The sequence below is a fragment of the Diadema setosum genome, chromosome 5 (assembly GCF_964275005.1).
Source record: "Diadema setosum chromosome 5, eeDiaSeto1, whole genome shotgun sequence".
NCBI lineage: Eukaryota > Metazoa > Echinodermata > Echinoidea > Diadematoida > Diadematidae > Diadema > Diadema setosum.
Window position 1 is genome coordinate 8,397,679 of NC_092689.1, and position 21,758 is coordinate 8,419,436.

A 21,758-nucleotide genomic window follows, 5' to 3' on the forward strand; every position below is an offset into this window, starting at 1 on the left:
ACACACACACACACACACACAAAGTGCTATAACGTTATCGTCAAATAACTTGGAGCTGTAGACAAAGACAAAAGACTGGGGGTATTAAAAAAGAAAAAAAAAATGTTGCTAAGAGCCGGGTAGTGTGTATCCATAGACTGGGGGCCCAGGAGATTTATTCAACCGAAAAGCGGACAAGCAACTGACCTCATAGGAAGTTTACATGGACCCTGGACATCACAAAAATGCATTGCTGCCGGGTCTCATCGTTGGCCTTCCCGCCAAAATCACGCAATGTATGATGTCACTTCCGGTTGGCCCTTTTCCCAAATTTTTGAGACAGTTTGAGTTGAATGATCATTATTAAGATGTCAGTTTCGGCACCTAAGAGTGTCCTAGATATATTTTATTTGGTATCCAACTATTTTGGAGTATGTATTTACCATTTGTTTGCCCATTTTCTATGTGGTGATGCTCCTGAGGGTGAATATATTCATGGCAATCATTGTCGACGTCGCTGTTTTAGAGAAAATGACACCTAGATTTTGATCACTTTCTAGAAGATAGTTGTTAATACTCTCTATAAATATCTCAATCTAACGGTTGTAAAAATCTATATCCAGCCCTTCTTGTGATTTGAGATAAGTCTAGTCTCTTCAAACATTAAAAAGTATAAACCTTCCACCATTTAGGGTAGCGCCCTCTGTGATCTGAACCTTTGCAACACAAAATTAAACTTTGAAACAAAGTTTAATTATTGGACATATGTTGGAGATCAATGTTCGTAATGCGCACAAAAAAAAAATTGTATATCTCGTCAGAATATTATAATGTTCTTCACTTAGAGCTTGTAGATAATTCATGGAAGAGAGTACAGGAACTAGGCAATATCTAAATCTAAATCGTGTACATGGGCAAACAGTATTTGCATCATTACGACCAAGAGTCAAACTAAATTCGCAATATTTCTGGACACAGCCTTTAGAATGTCTTCATCATCACTGACGCTTCCATCACTCTCATCGCTTTCATCACTCTCATCGCTTTGCTCACTCCATGTCCATTCGGATTCCTCATCGTCTCGGTTTGCATTATCTGAAGGACTGAACGATGAGCCTTCGAGAGATGCGGGGACTGCACTTCCTTGGTACCAGTCTGGCTCAAAGTGCTTCTGGGTAGATTTCCACCCATAGTCTACAAGACTGCCGTGCTGGCTCTCTTCCACATTCTGGCGACATACTGTGCTCTTCGGATGTGATTTTTAAGTGTTGTGGCACAGAGAGGAAGAGAATTAGTAAATAGCAGATTATTTTATTCAGTCTTGCAAGGGGCAGCACCTTTGTCATGTCCACTGCTCATTCGCTTGAAGACATTGTTTAGTATCTGGCATCATTTATGTCCGATGTTGCAAAGCCATACAGTGGTCAGAGGAAGAATGTGGCAGCTCGAATATCTACTTCCTCGTTTGAGAGAGACTGAAAAGATTTGATGTGTGTTGCACTATTTTCCATCTTTTGATAAGGTTTTACTTTCTTTTTCCTTGAGAAACGTGAAGTGAAATCGCATCCTGTCGGCTAGACCAATATGTGCATCGGTAATGTCAGGTTGCTTCTCTTTGAGAACTGCTGCAATTTTTGAGACATCAACTTACCATTTGTTTTTGCCCGAACCAAAGTCTATAATTATTTTTCCTTCATCCGACCTGGCACAGTACAGCAAGATGATGAAGAAGTCTGTGTCACTGGACCTAACTAAGATAATGCCCTCTCATTTGCATATTAGCTTCTACATGATGGCCTTGCAAGTGTCTTGGCATATCTGCTTACAGTTTGTTGTTGGAATTCCTCAATTCTACAAAGCTTCTGCCATGGGAAACACGTAACATTTTCTGGTCAATAACTTGTCCGTACTGGGGCTTCCTCCATTCCTACATGATATATCTTGCAAACTATTCCTTGACTGAAGAACTCTAGAGTAAATCCTTGCCTCTATAGCGCTGAACCTGATCTGTCCCAGTAATGAAGAATTCATGTGAAATAGAACATTGCAGGTTTCGATCAGGAACGTCTCTGGCTCCTTCAGCTGCGTGCACTCTGTGTACTGCTGTTTTAGATCTCTGCGTTTTCTGAGGCAAAGTTTAACATTTCGATTCTGGGAACTGACTTCAGGAACCTGGAACTGTCAGCTGCACATTCATCTTGAAACTCAGTCCGTCTTTTCTACCCTCGTTCAAGTGTTGTTAGGAGAAATTGCCTCGTTGTCTCACTGGCCACGTTCCTCGATGAGATAGTGATGAGCTAAGAAGGACTATCATAGACAAAGGGGTTGTATGTGTTTTTGCCTTTTCCATCGCGGCCACATTCATATGGTGTGCCGAGTTCGGTCATATCACCCTCAATGGTACCATTAAAAAAGAAAAAAAAAAGAATAATTATATGGTTGTCCATACTCTTATCTATTGAGATACAAAAAAAAAATAATAATTTAGTACACTCTAAGATGATCATACAGACATGCTATCGATGATGCTTTTATCTGTCTCAAAATTTGGAGAAAATGGCCAAATGCCACAAAAAGAACATGTTGGTGTTTTTTTACGTTGCAAATTTGATTTGATCAAGATCAAGCGATCATAATTCCAGCATGCTGTCACATTTGTAACGGTGCCATTGAGGGTGAATATGAACACGGCACACCATACAACTTCGCCGCAATTGAAAAGGTAATGCTCTCTAGAATTCTTGAATCATCAGATGAGGCGGTTAGATATGTTGCAACTATGTGATATCTGCCAACGATAACAGCAGGGAAAGGTCTCAAGACGTAGAGGAAGACGCTGCGCTGGGTGAACTTTGTGCGAAATACGAGAGCTTCTTCAAAGACAAGTGAGACAACGAGGCAATTTCTCCTAACAACACTCGAACGAGGGCAGAAAAAACGGACTGAGTTTCAAGGTGAATGTGCAGCTGCAAGTTCCAGGTTTCTGAAGCCAGTTCCCAGAAAATGTTAAACTTTGTTTCAGAAAACGCAAAGAGGTCTAACACAGCAGTAAAAAAAGAGTACACGCAACTGAGGGAGCCAGAGACTTTTTCGGACGTATGCTGGCTGTTGCAGCTGAATCAAGTGATACCATCGATCTTAAGCACATTCTTAGCTACCCCCTCACTAAAGTACCTCTTTCGCTGGCCCATCAAGTAATGGGGACACCCCTGAAGACTGAGAAAGCAGCTTTGACAAGGCTGCTTAAAGGGACTGTACAGTCCTGGTTCAGGTTTATAACATTCCTAAGTCAGAAAATGAGGAACCTCTTATGAAAAATGAAAGAGCATGTAATTTTAAAAAGGATTCAACGTTTATTTGATGAAAATTGGTTTTCAAATGGCTGAGATATCCAAAAAAAAAATGTGCTAATAAAAGGCGACAGGCCACGACTTTTATTAGGATCTCTTTGTTTCACCTTGTTTTTGGATATCTCAGCCATTTCAAACCCGAGTTTCATCAAGTAAACCTTTGATTCCCCTTTGGATTGCATGCTCTTTGCCATCTCACAGAGTGGTTTCTGAATCTCTCGCAAAATACATACAGTTTTCGTTGAGACCTAACTTCAGGTTTTTAACATTTTTGGGTGAGATAATGAGAGTCCTCTTATGAAATATGAAAGAGCATGTAATTCCAAGAGGAATTCAACGTTTATTTGATGAAAATTGGTCATGAAATTACTGAGATACCCAAAATACAGTAATACTAATAAATTCTGGGACCCACATATTATTATGATTGCTTTTTTTACTTTGTTTTTGGAAGTCTCAGCTACTCTAAAACCGATTTTCATCAAATAAACTTTCAATTCCTCTTAGAATGGCATGCTCTGTACTATTTCATAAGTGATTTCTTGGTATCTCGCAAAAAGTTAAAAGCCAAATCCTCAGCTCCACCAATACTGTACCATCCCTTTAAAAGCTAAATCCTCACCTCAACCAGAAATGTATAGTCTCTTTAAACGGCAAAACGAAGAAACAAATTTTCCTGTGATCTCAGCAAGGATGAATGACGGAGGCATCATCATTCATGAGACAATTCTACAACACAGCAGTTCAACATAATGGCCAAGGGTCTCTTGAAGAGAGTTTGCTCATGTCGCGGAGAGGAAATTCACTTGGTACTAGACAAAATATACCAATCCGCCTTCATCAAAGATCCTGAGGGAAACCTGGTTCTACCTCACATGAGTTCTTCATTGCTGGGCCATATCAGGTTCAGCGCCATAGAGGCAAGGATTTACTCAAGAGTTCTTCATTCAAGGAACAGTTCGCAAGATATATCGGAATGGAGGAAGCCCCAGTATGGACAGGTTATTGGATAGAAAATGTGGTGTGTTTCACTTGGCACAAGCTGTGTAGAACTGAGGAGTGCCAACAACCAACTGTAAGCAGATATGCCGAGACACTTGCAAGGCCATCATGAAGAAGCTAATATGCAAATAAGAGGGCATTACCTTCCTGAGGTCCAGTGACACAGACGTCTTCATCATCTTGCTGTACTGTGTCAGGTCGGATGAAGGAAAAATAATTATAGACTTTGGTTCGGGCAATAACAGAAGGTAAGTTGATGTCTCAAAATTGTACACAAAAGAGAAGCAACCTGACATTAGCGATGCACATAAATTGGTCTCCCTGACAGGTTGCGATTTCACTTCACGTTTCTCCAGGAAAGGGAAAGTAAAACTTATCAAAAGATGGAAATAGTGCAACACACATCAAATCTTTTCAGTCTCTCTCAAACGAGGAAGCAGATATTCGAGCTGCCACATTCTTCATCTGCCCACTGTATGGCTTTGCAACATCGGACATAAATGATGCCAGATATTATACAATGTCTTCAAGCGAATGAGCAGTGGAGGTGACAAAGGTACTGCCCTTTGCAAGACTGAATAAAATCATCTGCTATTTGCTAATTCTCTTCCTCTCTGTGTCACAATACTTAAAAATCACATCAAAGAGCACAGTATGTCGCCAGAATGTGGAAGAGAGCCAGCACGGCAGTCTTGTAGACTATGGGTGGAAATCTACCCAGAAGCAATTTGAGCCAGACTGGTACCAAGGAAGTGCAGTCCCCGCATCTCTCGAAGGTTCATCGTTCAGTCCTTCAGATAATGCAAACCGAGACGATGAGGAATCCGAATTGACATGGAGTGAGCAAAGCGATGAGAGTGATGAAAGCGATGAGAGTGATGGAAGCGTCAGTGATGATGAAGACATTCTAAAGGCTGTGTCCAGAAATATTGCGAATTTAGTTTGACTCTTGGTCGTAATGATGCAAATACTGTTTGCCCATGTACACGATTTAGATATTGCCTAGTTCCTGTACTCTCTTCCATGAATTATCTACAAGCTTTAAGTGAAGAACATTATAATACTCTGACGAGATATACAATTTTTTGTGCGCATTATACGAACATTAATCTCCAACATGTGTCCAATAATGCTTTGTTTCAAAGTTTAGTTTTTGTGTTGCAGAGGTTCGGACCACAGAGGGCGCTACCCTAAATGGTGGAAGGGTTATACTTTTTAATGTTTGAACGGACTAGACTTATCTCAAATCACAAGAAGGGCTGGATATAGATTTTTACAACCGTTAGACAAGATTGAGACATTTATAGAGAGTATTAACAACTATCTTCTAGAAAGTGATCAAAATCTAGGTGTCATTTTCTCTAAAACAGCGACGTCGACAATGATTGCCATGATTATATTCACCCTCAGGAGCATCACCACATAGAAAATGGGCAAACAGATGGTAAATACATACTTCAAAAAAGTTGGATACCAAATAAAATATATCTAGGATACTCTTAGATGCCGAAACTGACGTGTGTATCTTAATAATGATCATTCAACTCAAACTGTCTCAAAAATTTGGGAAAAGGGCCAACCGGAAGTGACGTCATACATTGCGTGATTTTGGCGGGAAAGCCAACGATGAGACCCGGCAGCAATGCATTTTTGTGATGTCCAGGGTCCATGTAAACCTCCTATGAGGTCAGTTGCTTGTCCGCTTTTCGGTTGAATAAACCTCCTGGGCCCCCGGTCTACCACTAAGTAATAGCCGTTTTAGTTTGCGTTTGAAGGTGAATAAGGATAAGGAAGAAGTAATATCTTGAGGGAGGTTATTCCAGTATCTGGGTCCAGTAAACATAATTGTTTTCTTTGCAAAATTAGTGCGAGTACGGGGAAGGTGATAAGCGTCACTCTGACGAGTGGGGTAGCAATGAATAGAGCGATTTCTTTTGAACATGTGAATAAAAACGGATGGTAACTCATTAGTTGTTAGTTTATACATGAAAATTCCAAGATTATAATGAAATAGGTCTGGAATTTTCAGAATTCTGTTTTGATGAAAAAAACAGTTGGTATGAGCAAAATATCCGGCGTGGTTTATAATTCTTATTGCACGCTTTTGAATACGAAGAAGGGAATCTAATAGTAAATTGATTGCATTTCCCCACGCCAAAATTCCATAATTAAAGTGTGGAGATATTAAAGAAGAATATATACTTTGCAAAATATAAACAGGGAACAAATGTTTAAGCTTGTTTAAAATTCCAATATTTCTGGACAAAATTTTACTTAAGAAATTAATATGAGTTTTCCATGATAATTCTCGGTCAATCCAAAGCCCTAAAAACTTTGCGTTATTGACCTGCGTTAAACATATATCATTTATTTTAATCTCATGTGGGACAACATTCAAAGAATTACTGAATACCATATAATAAGTTTTTTCTATATTCAGGGATAATTTGTTGGCATAAATCCAGGATTGCACAGACCTAAGCTCAGTATTCATCATATCAATTAATGTATTAGGGTCTCGATGAGAACAAAACAAACTTGTGTCATCAGCAAAACAAATAAATGATAAAATTGGCGATGATTTTTGAAGGTCATTTATGTATAAAATAAATAAAAGTGGGCCCAAGAGGGAGCCCTGTGGGACTCCACATGAAATAAGTTTTAACTGCGAATCATAGCCGTTAATGTTAACAAATTGCTTTCTATCAGTTAAGTAACTCTTAAACCATTCGAGAGGTGGCCCGCGAATTCCATAATGATACAATTTAGAAAATAAAATTTCGTGATCTATCGTATCAAAAGCTTTAGAGAAATCAAGAAAAACTCCAATTGTATGCTCAAAATTATCTATAGCATGAGTTACCTTGTCTATAAAAGTGAGTAAAGCATGGGTTGTATTATAATGTTTTCTGAAACCAAACTGAGAATCTGATAAAATATTATGATTTGTGATTCCACACGGAAGATCAAGGAAAATCACTTTTCAACAAAATAAAACACATAAAAGTAAAAATAAATCCAACAGAAGCTTTAATTAATCATTATTACATGTCCACGATATTCACAGACTGCGGAGACTTGAGTTTCAATAACTGTTGAACACTGTCGAACACTTACTCAATCCAACACCAACTGAAAGTCCATTTATATTCCAAAACACAATGTGTGTCTCGCCGAATAATGTGTGATGATAAAGCCAGTATTTTGGCAGTAAAAGTAGCGGCAACAGAAGAAACTGCTGTTTTCTGCTCGCGGTAAGCTGCCAGCAGGTGAGTCGAGTGGTGACTTGCTATGCCTGCCTGCTCCACATGTGTCGTGTGTATAGAGCACAATGCATGATGTGAACACCAACTTCACGCAGCAAAAAAGAAAAATTCCACGATGCCAAGGTGCCAGACTGGGGAATGGGGAGGGGTGGAGAGAGAGAGACCATTCAACAGAAGAAACCGCACGTATTGGCGCATTCTTGGAGGTCATGAACTGTCTGGGGTGTTGGAGATGAACAGGGAAAGAATGTTTACCGGTAATTAAAGATAGCTCAAGTCGAAGCCCCAGGGCGAAGACCCAGGATTACAAATGTACTGATTTTACATTTCTTTCGTTTAAGCTCACTCACCTGCGATATTTGATGAGCTTAATTTAGGTGTTTGAATGTCACATTTTTTTATGAGATTGTAACTATGTGTAATACAATACTATAATACCTATTGATTTATCAATCTGTAAAACACAAGTGTGACTACCAGTGACAATAAAAAAGACTTGTATTTGTTTTCTGCCGAGATTTTTTTTTTTTGTCTTCATCCTAACACTTTCAAGTTCAATATGAAATTTCTGATGTTTTTACTGCAGCATCAACAGTCTAAAATAAATTACTGAAATATTGTCTAATTGCATTTGAAATTTGAGATGTGGATGATCGTCCACATTGATTTGTACCCTCTAAATTTGACATTTCATATGAATATAGTAGGCAATGTTTCAGTAAATTCTGAAGCTTTGTGAATCATGAAATTTTTGGCAACCATCCATTTGAACTTCAGGCATGAAAAGTTCCTAAGAATCAGCAAAAACAACTCAACAGATCAGAGATAAAGTTCCTTCGAATTGAGAAGTAGCACGCAGATTTGCTGGGCGTGAGACCACAAGGATCAGCTTTGTTTTGAGATTGTCACAATCGTGTTGTCACCGAGTATCGGGAAGTTCTCACAAACTCAAGGATCACCTTTCCCTGCCAACTCCAACATGTTGCTCCCAAACAACGTGCATGGTTGAATGCATGGCGTCTCGATGTCACCGTCTATAGGTACCCGAGGCTGCTTTGTATTTGTCTTGGAATATTGATTCATTTCTTGCCATGACATGAGTGTAGTAATCTTTTTGCATGGCTATGTAAAAATTTGTGACACTCAACTTGTCTTTTTGATGTTTTTCTTTCAGTCCAAAAGGAAGACAAAATAGTATCATGACGTTTGCAATTGTTCAAAAGGTCTGCTATTGATAACTCACAGACTAATCACCAAGGGGCTGTTCCCAGGCCCTCCCTCCTCCAGTCGAGCAATCTACACGCGCGCACAAATTCCTCTGCCATGTGGTTTGCCAGCCAGCTGTCGGAATGTGCTTTGAAGTTACATGGCAGCCTGGCCTGGCTGGCATGATTGGGTGTCGAGTTTCAATCAATATCTACTGTTGTTAGGTGATCCGAGTATCCTCTCGGATCACCTTCTGTATCTGTACGGATTCTTTGTTGGTTCTTCTTCTTTATTTCTGGACAAAAGTTGTGTATCTACGTACTCAGAAAGTACTCAGAGTATCAACTTCAAACTCATACCATATATGTATCATGTCCCAAAGACGACAAATTTTATAAAATCATAGTGATCAGTCGACCGTGACGTCACTATGACATCATTATATGAAAACACATTTTCACTCCTATCTCATTAATGGAATGGAATTTTTCAATGAAATTTACGTCACATATAGTTCAAGTCAAGCGCATTCTACTCATATAATCAAAATTCATATTTTCTCTTAAAACGTGCGCGTACGCGCGCGTTGAAATATTTGTATGCTCAAATCGAGCTCAAATTTTTTTTGCACTTGTTTCAGACCAATCGGAGCATTTTTTGAAAAATTGAAAAAATTGGACGGACGCGTACGCGCGCGCACATATACGCACGCACAGCTCTTATGCAATAGAAATTTCCCATTTTTTCACATTTATCGGATGCCTATAATGTCAAGGAATATTTCTACCAAGTTTCAAGTCAATCCGACTCAATATGACGTCACACGGGCCCGTCAAAGTTGAAATTCCGCGCGCGCGTCAATGGTGATATACAGTGCAACAATGCAAAAAAACCGCCAATTTTGAATCCGATTTTACTCGTCAGGATGGACGGTGACCCCCCATTTTTTTTACATATTCTGAAAGCTGATGAGTTGTACATGTCATTTCATGGGTTGGCGATGCTGGAAAAATGATGAAAAGATATCAAATTTCTTAATAAAATAAAAAAAGTAAATTTTCAAAATGACGTCATCGAATTTTAAGTTCACTCAAGCATATCTCACTTATTCTTTTGTTGATTTTCATCCAAATTTCAATATGTTGTAGCTTATTAAATGGTCTTTCAGTCATATAATAACAACATTTTGATTGGATGACGGCATCACCTCGTAAAAAGGGATTGAAAGTAACATTGTCAAATTTGACCAGTTTACGTGTTATCTCTATGGGAGTGCAGTTTTTCTGGAAATGAAAACTGACATGACTATCTTTATCGAGCACTAGCTCACTTATGCTTCGGTGAATTTCTCCCATATTTTAGTATGTTGTAGCTGAGACTTTGGGCTATCGTAAGTGTGCCCTTCGTTTTTTCATACGGAGTCGGCATCACGTCAAAAAACTTGGTTGAAATTAAAGCTTATCTTCGATGTATTGAAATATTTCTTCCTTTCTGCAACTTTCTTTGCAATAACTCAAGAAAAACATACCCTATCACCACCATATTTTGCACATGTTTAGTTCATGTCACGTACATTATTTCACAAAATGACAACTACTTGATCAGACACCATCTTGGGTATGTATATTAGGGTCAAAGGTCATAGATGTTTTATCCTGTATCTTGGTGAATACATGTCCTATCTTTCCCATATTTTGCACACGTAAAGACCATGTTACAAGGATCATTTCACAAAATAACCACTTTTGGCTTAGAGGTCATCTTGTCTGTGCAAAGTGGGGTCAAAGGTCATATATACTTCTTCCTGTATCTTCGTTATGACGTGTTATCTTTATGGGAGGTAAATTTTTCTAGATGTGAAAATTGACCTGATTGTCTTTATCGACGACTAGCTCACTTACCCTTCGGTGAATTTCTCTCAGATTTTAGTATGTTGTAGCCAATTTAATACTCTTTAAGTTTTGTTCAATCAAAGTTTTAATCGGATGATGTCTTCACCTCGTGAAAATGGATATAATGTAACCTTGTCAAATTTAACCAGTTTACGTGTTATCTCTATGGGAGGGAATTTTTCTGGAAATGAAAATTGACATGACGGTCTTTATCGAGCACTAGCTCACTTACACTTCGGTGAATTTCTCCCAGATTTTAGTATGTTGTAGCTGAGACTTTGAGCTGTCGTCGAGGTACTCTCTATTTTTTCATACGACGCCGAGATTACGTCAAAAAACTTGGTTGAAATCAAACTTATCTTCGATGTATTGAGATATTTCTTTCTTTCTGCAACTTTCTCTGCAATAACTCAAGAAAAACACCCCCTATCATCCCCATATTTTGCACATGTTTAGTTCATGTCACGTACATAAAATAACAACTACTTGATCAGACGTCATCTTGGGTATGTAAATTAGGGTCAAAGGTCATAAATGTATCATCTTGTATCTTGGTGAATACATGTCTTATCTTTTCCATATTTTGCACACGTAAAGACCATGTTACAAGGATCATTTCACAAAATAACCACTTTTTGCTCAGATGCCATCTTGGCTGTGGAAAGTGGGGTCAAAGGTCATATGTACTTCATTTTGTATCTTCGTTATAGTGTATACGGAATTTGGTACCAAAGATGGCAGGCCTGACTCCCTTTTCTAAATGAGAATCCAAACATCACACGGCCAATGTTCCTAAACACAGATGAAACCTGTATGGTCATGCCTATATTGGGATCAGAACTCAAATCATTGATTTTCGAAAAGATCGGATCACCTAATTTGTCAGTGTTGACAAATTCCAAGTCTAGTTTTATTCTTGTATTTGAACATGTCGTTTCACCTGACAGAAACACGGAAATCGGGAAGGTGTAGGGGAGAGGGTTTTGTTGTGTTGCAATGTGTGTGTGTGTGTGTGTGTTTCCTCGGTTTTTTTTCTTTGTTTTTTTGTTTTTGTTTTGTTTTTTGTTTTTTTTTTGGGGGGGGGGGACCCGAGGCCAGAGTGAGGAAAGATCAGAGTGAAATGAGTGCTAGTTTCTTGTCTGGATTATTGACTGAAGAAAGATAAATTTTTTATCTGTTTAGACCTTCTGAAGGAATAAAAAGACTTGACTAGACAGTAATAAGTCACTTGACTAGCAAGTCAAGAAAGAGGACATAATGATAGTTGTTGATACTGCAGGCCAGGCTTTGATAGTGATACACAAATATGTAATGTCCCACTGCATGATTAACTGGATTACAATGTATTGACTGAAGAAAGATTTAGATAGATTGATTGTTCTTTTAGTGCTGAAGTTTTTATCAACACTGCTTATTAAACTGATTATCATGTATTCTGTTTGCAGCTTCTAAAAGAATAAAAACACTTGACTAGTAAGTCACTAGTTGAGACTCAAAGACTTATTTCACTTTGTATATTTTTTTTTAATTTGTAGACAGCAGTGTAAACAGTCGTGTAAACAGCAGTGTAAACAGCCCTCTTCATCATCGCCATAATTAACCTCGCAGATTTACACATTACGCAATACTCTTCGAACATTATCACTGTGGCAGCCTAAACCGCCATTTGGCAACCTAAACCACCCTTTGGCAACCTAAAAAACTCTATAGGTTGCCCGGCTGGCAACCAAGGAAAAAAGTTAAGTGAGATCCCTGTGCATGTTTTGACAGTCGAAATAAATAAATTGTAATCCTGATGTTTCATTTCATTTGTCTTCATGGGTGTGTGGTACAGAGGTTGGAAATCATCAGGTATACACTATGCATAACATGTATGAATGTATACGCGATTACACAGGTACACAAACTTCAAATAGCAATCATTTAATTTTTGTTCATTTTTGCATGCAAATACATGTAAACGGAATTTGCATTTTTTGTGTGTACAATTCATATGGGAAAACGGAATTTCCGTTTTTTCACCATGTTGAAACGGAATTCATGATTTTCTGAAACGGAAAAGGCAATTTTTTGAAACGGAAAATCACTGCCCCTATTTCCTGGATCCAATATCAGTCACATATGAACATAGTAAAGAGTAACATTATCTGTAAATGCAGATTCCTTACAACTGACAAAAATCTAAATTTTTCACGGCAGACATTCTATTAAAGATATAGGATAACAATGCCTGTAAGTCATGCTGGCCTTCGGTCAGCTTCTAATATATTAAAGAATGATGAAATGTTTCATCTTTTTTTCTTGTTTGTTCAATTCACAATGAATTGCAATAACGCTAAACTCCTTCCCAAAGAACACTAGGGTGCACTTGACCTTGTAGGTGGAAAAAAAGGAAGATTATATGTAGATTATTTGTAGACAAAGATTTTTTACTGTCCATCTTTCTGTGGGAAATGCAGATGTATACAAACCTTTGCAAAATTTACAATGACAGTAAAACATTCCACAAATCGTATTCTTTCTCACCTCGCATCGACAGCTCTGGCAGGGATCCTGCTGAGACACAAACTGTTCTCCATTGTAGAACGTGGTCCCCTCAAACACGCACTGCCTGCACTCTGGGCAGCACTGGCCGGGCAGCAGGACAGGGTTGGGGCAGGTCAGCTGTGGGCAGGGCACCTGGTCGCACAGGATGCTCCCCCGGGAGCAGCGGCAGATCTGGCACCGCTCCGGGCTCTGCACAATGTCGCCATCGTTGTAGAGCGTGCTTCCGTCCTGGCAGCCATTGTCACATACAGGGCAGCACGCTGAAGGGTCGATGACCGGATGCGAGCACTGCTGTTGGCAGCGGATCGTCTGGCATGACAGCCGTCCCTCCGTGCAGGTGCAGTCAGAGCACACGTCGTAGGTTGGGACAAAGTGTGTACCATGGTCGTGGCGCGTCCCTCCGCGGTCGATGCAGCCACGGCAAACTGGGCAGCACTCTCCATCCAGGGTCTCCACCTCCCGGCAGCCCGTGTCTGGGCACGGTCGCTGCTGGCACGTGACCGTGCCCGAATGACAGCGGCAGACCTCACATCCATCAGTGCTGTCGAACTCTGCGTTGTTGCGCTGGAACTGGCCCTCGTACAGACAGTCCGTGCAGTCTGAACAGCACTGGCCTTCAGCAATGTAACTGTATATATGATTGAATTATGTGGTTAGAATCTAGGCAAACAATGCAACATGATTCAGCTCATATGGATGCACGTTTACAGCCAGCAGCTGACCATTTGTTCCTTAGGATGGTAACTTGTATGCACACTTCATGCATTCCGCTGAATAGAGTCAACTTTCCTGTTCTTGCCTGTTCCAAGCTAACTGAACATCACAACTGCATTCATGTGAAGCTGTCTACTCAGGGTTCATTTAACAAGTTTTCCCTACACTAATTTCCACTGTACACATTGGATATCACCACACATTGTCAATTAGAAACCTTTACCTACTAAACTAATCACTCCTGCTCTGACCTTATGTATATTGTACATCTTTAAAGGGACTGTACAGTACTGGTTGAGGTAGGGATTCATGTTTTGAACATTCCTAAGTGAGATAATGAAAAGCCTTCTATGAAATATGAAAGAGCATGTAATTTTAAGAAGGATTCAACGTTTATTTGATGAAAATTGGTTTTCAGATAGCTGAGATATCCAAAAAAGTGCTAATAATAAAAGGCGACATGCCCCAACTTTATTAGTATCTCTTTGTTTCACCTTGTTTTTGGATATCTCAGCCATTTCAAAACCGATTTTCATCGAATAAACTTTTGATACCCCTTAGAACTGCATGCTCTTTGACATCTCATAGAGTGATTTCTGAATATCTCACAAAATGTTAAAAGCTAAATCTTCACCTCGACCAGAACTGTACACACCCTTTAATGATTTTTAAGGTAACAAAATTGCTGTAAAAATAAGAACCACTGTCACTTCCTAAAGCCATAGAGCTTACCTTGAATATCCCCACTTGTCCCACTTAAGATTATGAAGGAAATAAAATCCTGACTACTGAAGCAAAACGAATATTTCAAAGTATTTCATATCGATATACACAATCTGTACAAGACATAAATCATTCTGATGAAAATACTTCAAAATGTTACAGGGATTTCCTTTCATTTTTTAACTTTCACACATCTAACAAGTACTGTAAAAGCTGTTATTTTCGTGAGGGTTTAATTTTTATGAATTTCGAAAATCACTGTTGGGCCACAAATTTAATAACAAGCAAACATATCGCGAATGGACAGGCATCGGTGCACTTGCGATAGCCTTGGTGTAAATCAAGAGCAACATCTCGAGAAAATGTCTTTGACCGCTTCATTCGCGAAAATAACAGCTTTTAGAGTATCATATGAGAAAGCTGCAGTATAATTGGTCAAATTTTCTGTTTTCTGACGAAACTGACCCGTGCTGACATTGCTCCCTGCAACGTGAGAGGTCAGTGCAAGTGACCCTTGACTCCTGACAGATGCACTGCTGGCACTGGTCATCGGACACCCAGCGGTCGTCGTTGTTGTACGTTCGCCCGTTGTAGACGCACTTGTCTGTGCAAATTGGGCAGCAGGCACCCAGGAGAAGTACCGGGTTGGGGCATGGGGCTGGCTCGCATTGTTGAGGATTGCAGCGCACAATGTTATTCTGGGGGTAAAAAGTGGGATCGAAAGGGGACGGGGAAAACAAAAGGAGGAAATAAGGAGAAAAGCCACTCCCTTCACTTGATTCCTTGCCATCGCCCCTGACTTTCTTTGGATGATGACAGTTTATGACACGTTAAAGGCATAATTTACCATTTGCAGATGCAACAAAAATCCAGCTTTAGTGCTTCAAAATAGTCAAAATGTAAAAATTTGAATCAGTAGTATAATCAATGTTAAGTATTGTCAAATATACAAGCTTATTCTCACTGTCATGACTGTATCATTTGAATACTCCTGGAGATTCCTTTGAGCATTCAGAAAATTTTTTAAGTATGATTAGAAAATGTTAGGTAAGTTTTCATGTGTTCGACACATCATGATCTCACAGCATCGGATGTAATATGCTGACTTAAAAGATGGCAATTCACCCTTATTCCTGAATGGATCATTCACAATGTTTTGGGAATGAAGATTCAAACTCAAATGGCCCACATATTAATAACTAATGCTAAATAAATTTTAGTGCTTCTTGCAAACCATTTGTCACTGTTTGTGAGCACATCAATACATGTATTCTTAGTGATTAAACAGGACTATGAACAAAGATGGGTACAGTAATAAAAGAATATGAAATTTCCAGTCGGGAAACAAAAAATAATACTGTCTTTTCAAAAAAAGCCATATGCTAAAGTGAGAGTAAATTCTTTCTACCTTAGACTACATGACAGCAATTTGATTTAAACACTGATTACACTGGTGTAACTCCCACTAAACGAAAAAAAAAAATTAGAAGGCTGCCACAAGATCTACTGTAAAACATGATATATTTGCGGCATGAAAATTTTGCGAATTGGAGCCAACTACCTTTCTCGCAGCATGAATTTTCGCAAATTGCCATTGGCGTCCAATACATATTGTGTAGGCAAGAACTTTCGTGTGTATCTTAATTTCGAATGTTGTGCTCGCGAAATTCACAGAATTAGAATGCACGCGAACATACCTCGTTTTACAGTATCTCACATGAAGAGCAACACAGGAAAATTATAATCTCCATATCTGTTTGTGCTCAATTGCGACCTGATTATTTACAACGAAATTACAACACAAAATGAGAGCTTTTAAGATTTCAGATGAGACTCTTGAGAAGAAGTGTGGTTGCACTCTCTTTAATCCACTATTAATATTAAAATGGTTTATTGTGTGTAATCACTGCAATAAAATCCTACTGGATCGTGACCTTTCAAGTCTGCCTACTAAGCATGTGAATCATGAAATCACATTGTTATATGACATGGAAATGAAAACTGGTTCCTTTTCAAACATGATTTTTTAAAAAAAATACAAAATCAAAGACAAAGTATTCATCTTTGATAAATCAAACGAAACTGATATAAGATGTTTTGTTGCGTCTGTACGGGTTCCAAAACAGCACACACTCATACAGAGGCCTTCCTTCAGGGGGAAAAAAAAAAGACAACGGGAACATATATAGATGTTTTATATCTTGTTCTGCACATTGCGAATCTGGGAAACCTATGGACGTCATGCCGAAATTGTGTACTCATCCATGAATATGTCATATCAAGCTAGGAATCAGAATATGTGCAGCACCACACATCTTGAAGCTGTCTCTTTTGTCACTTCAGATATATTGCTGCGATTCTGTGGTAGCAGACAGGCCAAAATAAATCTACATGACTGCACCACAGCACACCCATCATTGGAGTCTGAATTTCATTGGACAATACCCTGGGAGTAAATTGGGTTGGATTAGCACTATTTAGATTTCATTACTGATGGATAATGCCCTGAAATTGGAATAGTTTCAGAGGCTTTCACACTGCATCGTACTTAGCTAATTTGCATATTGCAGCAATGTCTCGACTTGTTGCAACTAAGCCGCTACCTGCCTTTATTTGTTTCAACGGCTGACTCTGTACTTTGTATACTTTGATAGCAGTCCCTTGGGCAGAACAATTTCAGGTGATATACAAGGCTTAACGTATTATCCCTCCATCAAGAGTAGAGTATACATGGTCAGATTGCGCATGGGTCTGTGTTCTACCTCGTAATTGTGAGTCTCCCTTCCAGCAACAACTGGGGGGTTATTCAGCATTAGCAGATACACAAGGAAATTCAAATTTGTGAGTACTGTGTATCTAAAACCTAGATATGACTGCAGTTCCTACTTCTGTTCTTGTCATTTCTCGGGTTGGGTTGGGGAGCACAAAATATTCCACTGCAGCACTATTTGCAAGTATCCCAAGTTGACTGATAATTACGAAATGAACAAATCTCAGAGATGGTAATTCATTAAGTTTTTCTCTTGAAAAGAAATACTACCTTTTACTCATTTTGTGCTTCTAAATTGGAATTTAAACTAGCTGTAAAATTGTCTGACAAGCTCTGATTTGCAAAATATTATCGTCATAAAATATATGGCATATTCAATATCTGTTTTACCCTTTAATACATACATGTACCGTGTACTAGCATCAGTCTTAAAACAAAGCTACATGTACATTGTATGTTGGGAGAGGAGGATTGAAGACCAAATCAAAGTATGATTATTTTTTTGTATATCCTCTATCAATGATTATTTTTTTGTATATCCTCTATCAATGATTATTTCTTTGTATATCCTCAGTCAACAGATTCCAGCTCACCAGGCACGAACACCTCAGGCAGGGATTGGACATGGGCGTGAAGAAGTCCCCGTTGTTGAACGACATCCCCTCGTATTCGCAGCCATCGGTGCAGCGAGGGCAGCATTCGCCCTGCGGCGTCGTCTGCTGCAGGCAGCTGAGTTGAGGGCAGCGTACTGGCTGGCAGCTCACTGAGCCATACCTGCAGGTGCAGGACGTGCACAAGTCCGCTGTAAAGGTGTTGCCGTTGGCAACCCGACTTCCTTCATACTCACAGTCTGAGTGAGCGGGACAGAAGGAGAAAGAAGAGATGTTTTTAGATGTGGGAAATGACCATTGCATATTGGAGTAATATACAATGATATGAATATTAATATGTACTGATAAATATGCATGAGCTCCCAGTGTAGCCATGAACTCCTACACATTGATTTTGCAACAGACCAACCAACCGACCGACCGCCCGACTGCCCACCCAACCAACATCACTGTGATTCCTACTACCCCCTTCACACTACGTGTGGCGGGGGTATAATTAAATGAGGTTTTCTGAAAAGAAAAAAAAAATAGGAAAGATTATATATTTTTAGACCCTGACATAGCATTCAGACAGTTTAATCATATTGAAAGTTATCAAGGAGGAAATCTGATAATAATTTTTCTGGTACATACTGTATAGGTCATATTGTTTATTGAGCCAGACTGCCACGATATCAAGTTCAGTTCAGTTAAGTTCAGTTTTTATTTCTGCATTTCAAAATCAATACAAATCAACAAAATACTTACATAGTCATTTACACAGCTAATATTCGTAACGTTTGGATCTTACATACATTTTCTATTTTTCAAGAACGAATATCATATATGAAAGGAAGCAATAGGAAATGATAAAAATGAAATGCAGGGGACCATCATCATAACAACAAGGGGCAAGTGCTCTATCTCTTGAGCAGACTGATCAAACCAGGGAGGGTCACGGGTATTAGTTTGCAAGTCTCGGTCAATCACAAATTCTTTTATTTGTGGTGATTAATGTGATTACAGGCAGGTGTGATCATTAAATCTGTTTATCGAATCACATCTCACATTTCACCAATGCTGCAAATGTAGGTGTGCGACAGTTCATCATAATCCCTGTAGTGCCAAACTGGGATTCAGACTGTAAAGCATGATATTTCCACGGCATGAAATTTTCATGAATTGCTACTGGCATTCAATGCATAAAGTGTAGACAAGAACTTTCATGTGCATTTCATTTTGCAAATCTTGCTTCTTCTGAAATTCATGAAATCAAAGTTGTTCCAAAAGAATTGGTTCACCTGATCCCAAAGATATTTTCCATCCTTAAAAATGCCTTCAAACAAGAATTTTATAGCATTTTGGCTATCATGCATGGAAGTTGGGCATACGTGTACTCCCTTGCTTAAAGGTAGGGAATCCCATTTGCATGCCTCAAATGAAGAGTTGTATAAATACAGTGGTATGTTGAAGAGAGTATCATTTTAGAAACTCCCATAAAGTATTGAAAGTGGAAGGTAACATTTAGTACATTTTTATTGACCGTTAGATTTTGAATTGAATTTTTTTCGGGGCTCACATTACTAGGCTACCTTTGCAGACCCATGCACTGAATGTGTGTCCATCATGTATATTTTGTGAAGAAAGTTCATCAAAACTTACAAACATTTCTATATACATTCTTGCCACACACTCTATATGTTATTACATCAGCTCTTATACTTTTAGATTTGTGTTTATAGATAAAAAAATACAGAAGACTGCAACAAAAAGGCTTAAGTGTGGCTGACACACAGAACTACTGAGTAATTGAGTTTTGTGCATTATTCAAATTGTAGATAACTGTTGACTTCCAAATTTCTCAGCAGTGGCCTAAACAAGTCCCCTGATGTTCATATTTAATGTTTTGCTGCATTTTGGGAGGTCTGTAAAAGATATCCCCTACCTTTAACTTTTCCTTCCACTCAAAGATGGTTGAAGAAGAAGAAGAAGAAAGAAAAAAAGGAAAAGACGAAGAAGAAGGAGAAGAAAAAACAGAACATGACCTCACCATTGCATTCTGGACAGCATCCGTTCCGTGGCTTGAGAGGGTGTGTGCACTGTGGCCTTGGGCATTCCCTGGTTTGACACCTGACGTCCCCATTCTGTGCGAGGAGTGGCGTTAGACGAGTCAAAATCTTAAATTCCACCTTACTGTTCCTGACACTTACATTATTGATAGCGTCTACCATGCAGAGGTTCATTTTTAATACCACACAAGAGACTGTGATGGAGATATTGATGGCTATTGTGTTCTCGCTGTATATTAATCTTGCATGCCAACACTGCACTGGGAATGATATTCACCATTTCTAGCAGTAACATTCTATTCAGTGGCTTTTGGTAACACATATAGCTTAGGTTTGGTTTCATTCTTCAGGATTTATATCAGCACAATTCATTACAAACAATCTAAAATATTTCACAAATGCACTGCAAGAACAACGTAAAAACTCACAACATAGTATATGAGATGACAAATCAAAGTAATAATGTAAAATTTACAATATAACTTGCACATATTGTGCCATGTTAAAAGTCCTGTTTACCTTTGGGAGCAGTGATTTTAAAAATGTTCAAGATATCACATTTGATGCACATGTGTAGGTCAGTTGTATCACAAAACATCCTACCATATAAAATTTTCTCAATAAACCCTAAAATATCAGGAAACATCACTGTTTTTCTCACTAAACCATAAATGTAGACGGTTTAGTCTAGAAGCGTTTTTATCATAACTATTGTTCACATTTTGTATATTTAACAATACTAAACATCGATAAAACTGATTCAATCTTTTACATTGGTTGTTTCTATCCCTAACTCACATTTTAGAACTATTTTTGAGCACGTATACTGGGTTTTTGTTGCATCTGCAAATGGTAAATTATGCCTTTAAATCCAAACAACACCACACCACATTTATTTTGTGTATTTCGGCAAATTGACACTGCTGTATAGCTGCACACTCACCAGACACTGGCAATCAGCGCACTCGTCGTGGATGGGAACAACTGTGGCCCTGTTGCGGATAAACTGGTCCCCATACTGGCAGTCTGCATACCAAGGATGAAATCATGGAAACAGCGGATTAAAGAGGAGTTAAAGGGTGTGTACAGTTCTGGTCGAGGTGAGGATTTAGCTTTTAACGTTTTGCGAGATATTCAGAAACCACTCTACGAGATGTTAAAGAGCATGCAGTTCTAAGGGGTATCAAAAGTTTATTCAATGAAAATCGGTTTTGAAATGGCTGAGATATCCAAAAACAAGGTGAAACAAAGAGATCCTAACAAAGTTGTGGCATGTCGCCTTTTATTATTAGCACTTTTTGGGATATCTCAGCCATTTGAAAACCAATTTTCATCAAACAAACGTTGAATCCTTCTTAAAATTGCATGCTCTTTCATATTTCATAAGAGGCTTTTCATTATCTCACTTCACGTCCCCACGTCAACCAGTACTGTACAGTACCTTGAAGATAATCCCTGATCTCACTTTCCAGGACTTATCTTTGCGTGCTATGGACAAAGTCTAGACACATTCATTTCACTTTCTACAATATCCACACGCATGCATCTCTGATTTCTTCCATTTTAAACCTGTTTGTCCTGCTTTCTGGCTCTACATGTCCAAAATTATATCCAACTTACATTACTCTCAAACATTGTATGTTTGTTTGT

At 38.8% G+C, this 21,758-nt stretch overlaps 1 protein-coding gene across 1 annotated transcript in view; it reads right to left on the reverse strand.

Annotated features, from left to right (window-relative positions):
- LOC140228475 (kielin/chordin-like protein) overlaps positions 1-21,758 on the reverse strand; it is a 65,556-nt gene that overhangs the window by 10,558 nt on the left and 33,240 nt on the right. Inside the window, exons 18-22 of the mRNA XM_072308690.1 lie at positions 21,052-21,134; positions 20,090-20,183; positions 18,043-18,299; positions 15,145-15,377; positions 13,222-13,870 (exon numbers count right to left, since the gene is read on the reverse strand). Of these exons, the coding sequence (XP_072164791.1) occupies positions 13,222-13,870; positions 15,145-15,377; positions 18,043-18,299; positions 20,090-20,183; positions 21,052-21,134 (1,316 nt within the window). The remainder of the gene's footprint in view (positions 1-13,221; positions 13,871-15,144; positions 15,378-18,042; positions 18,300-20,089; positions 20,184-21,051; positions 21,135-21,758) is intronic.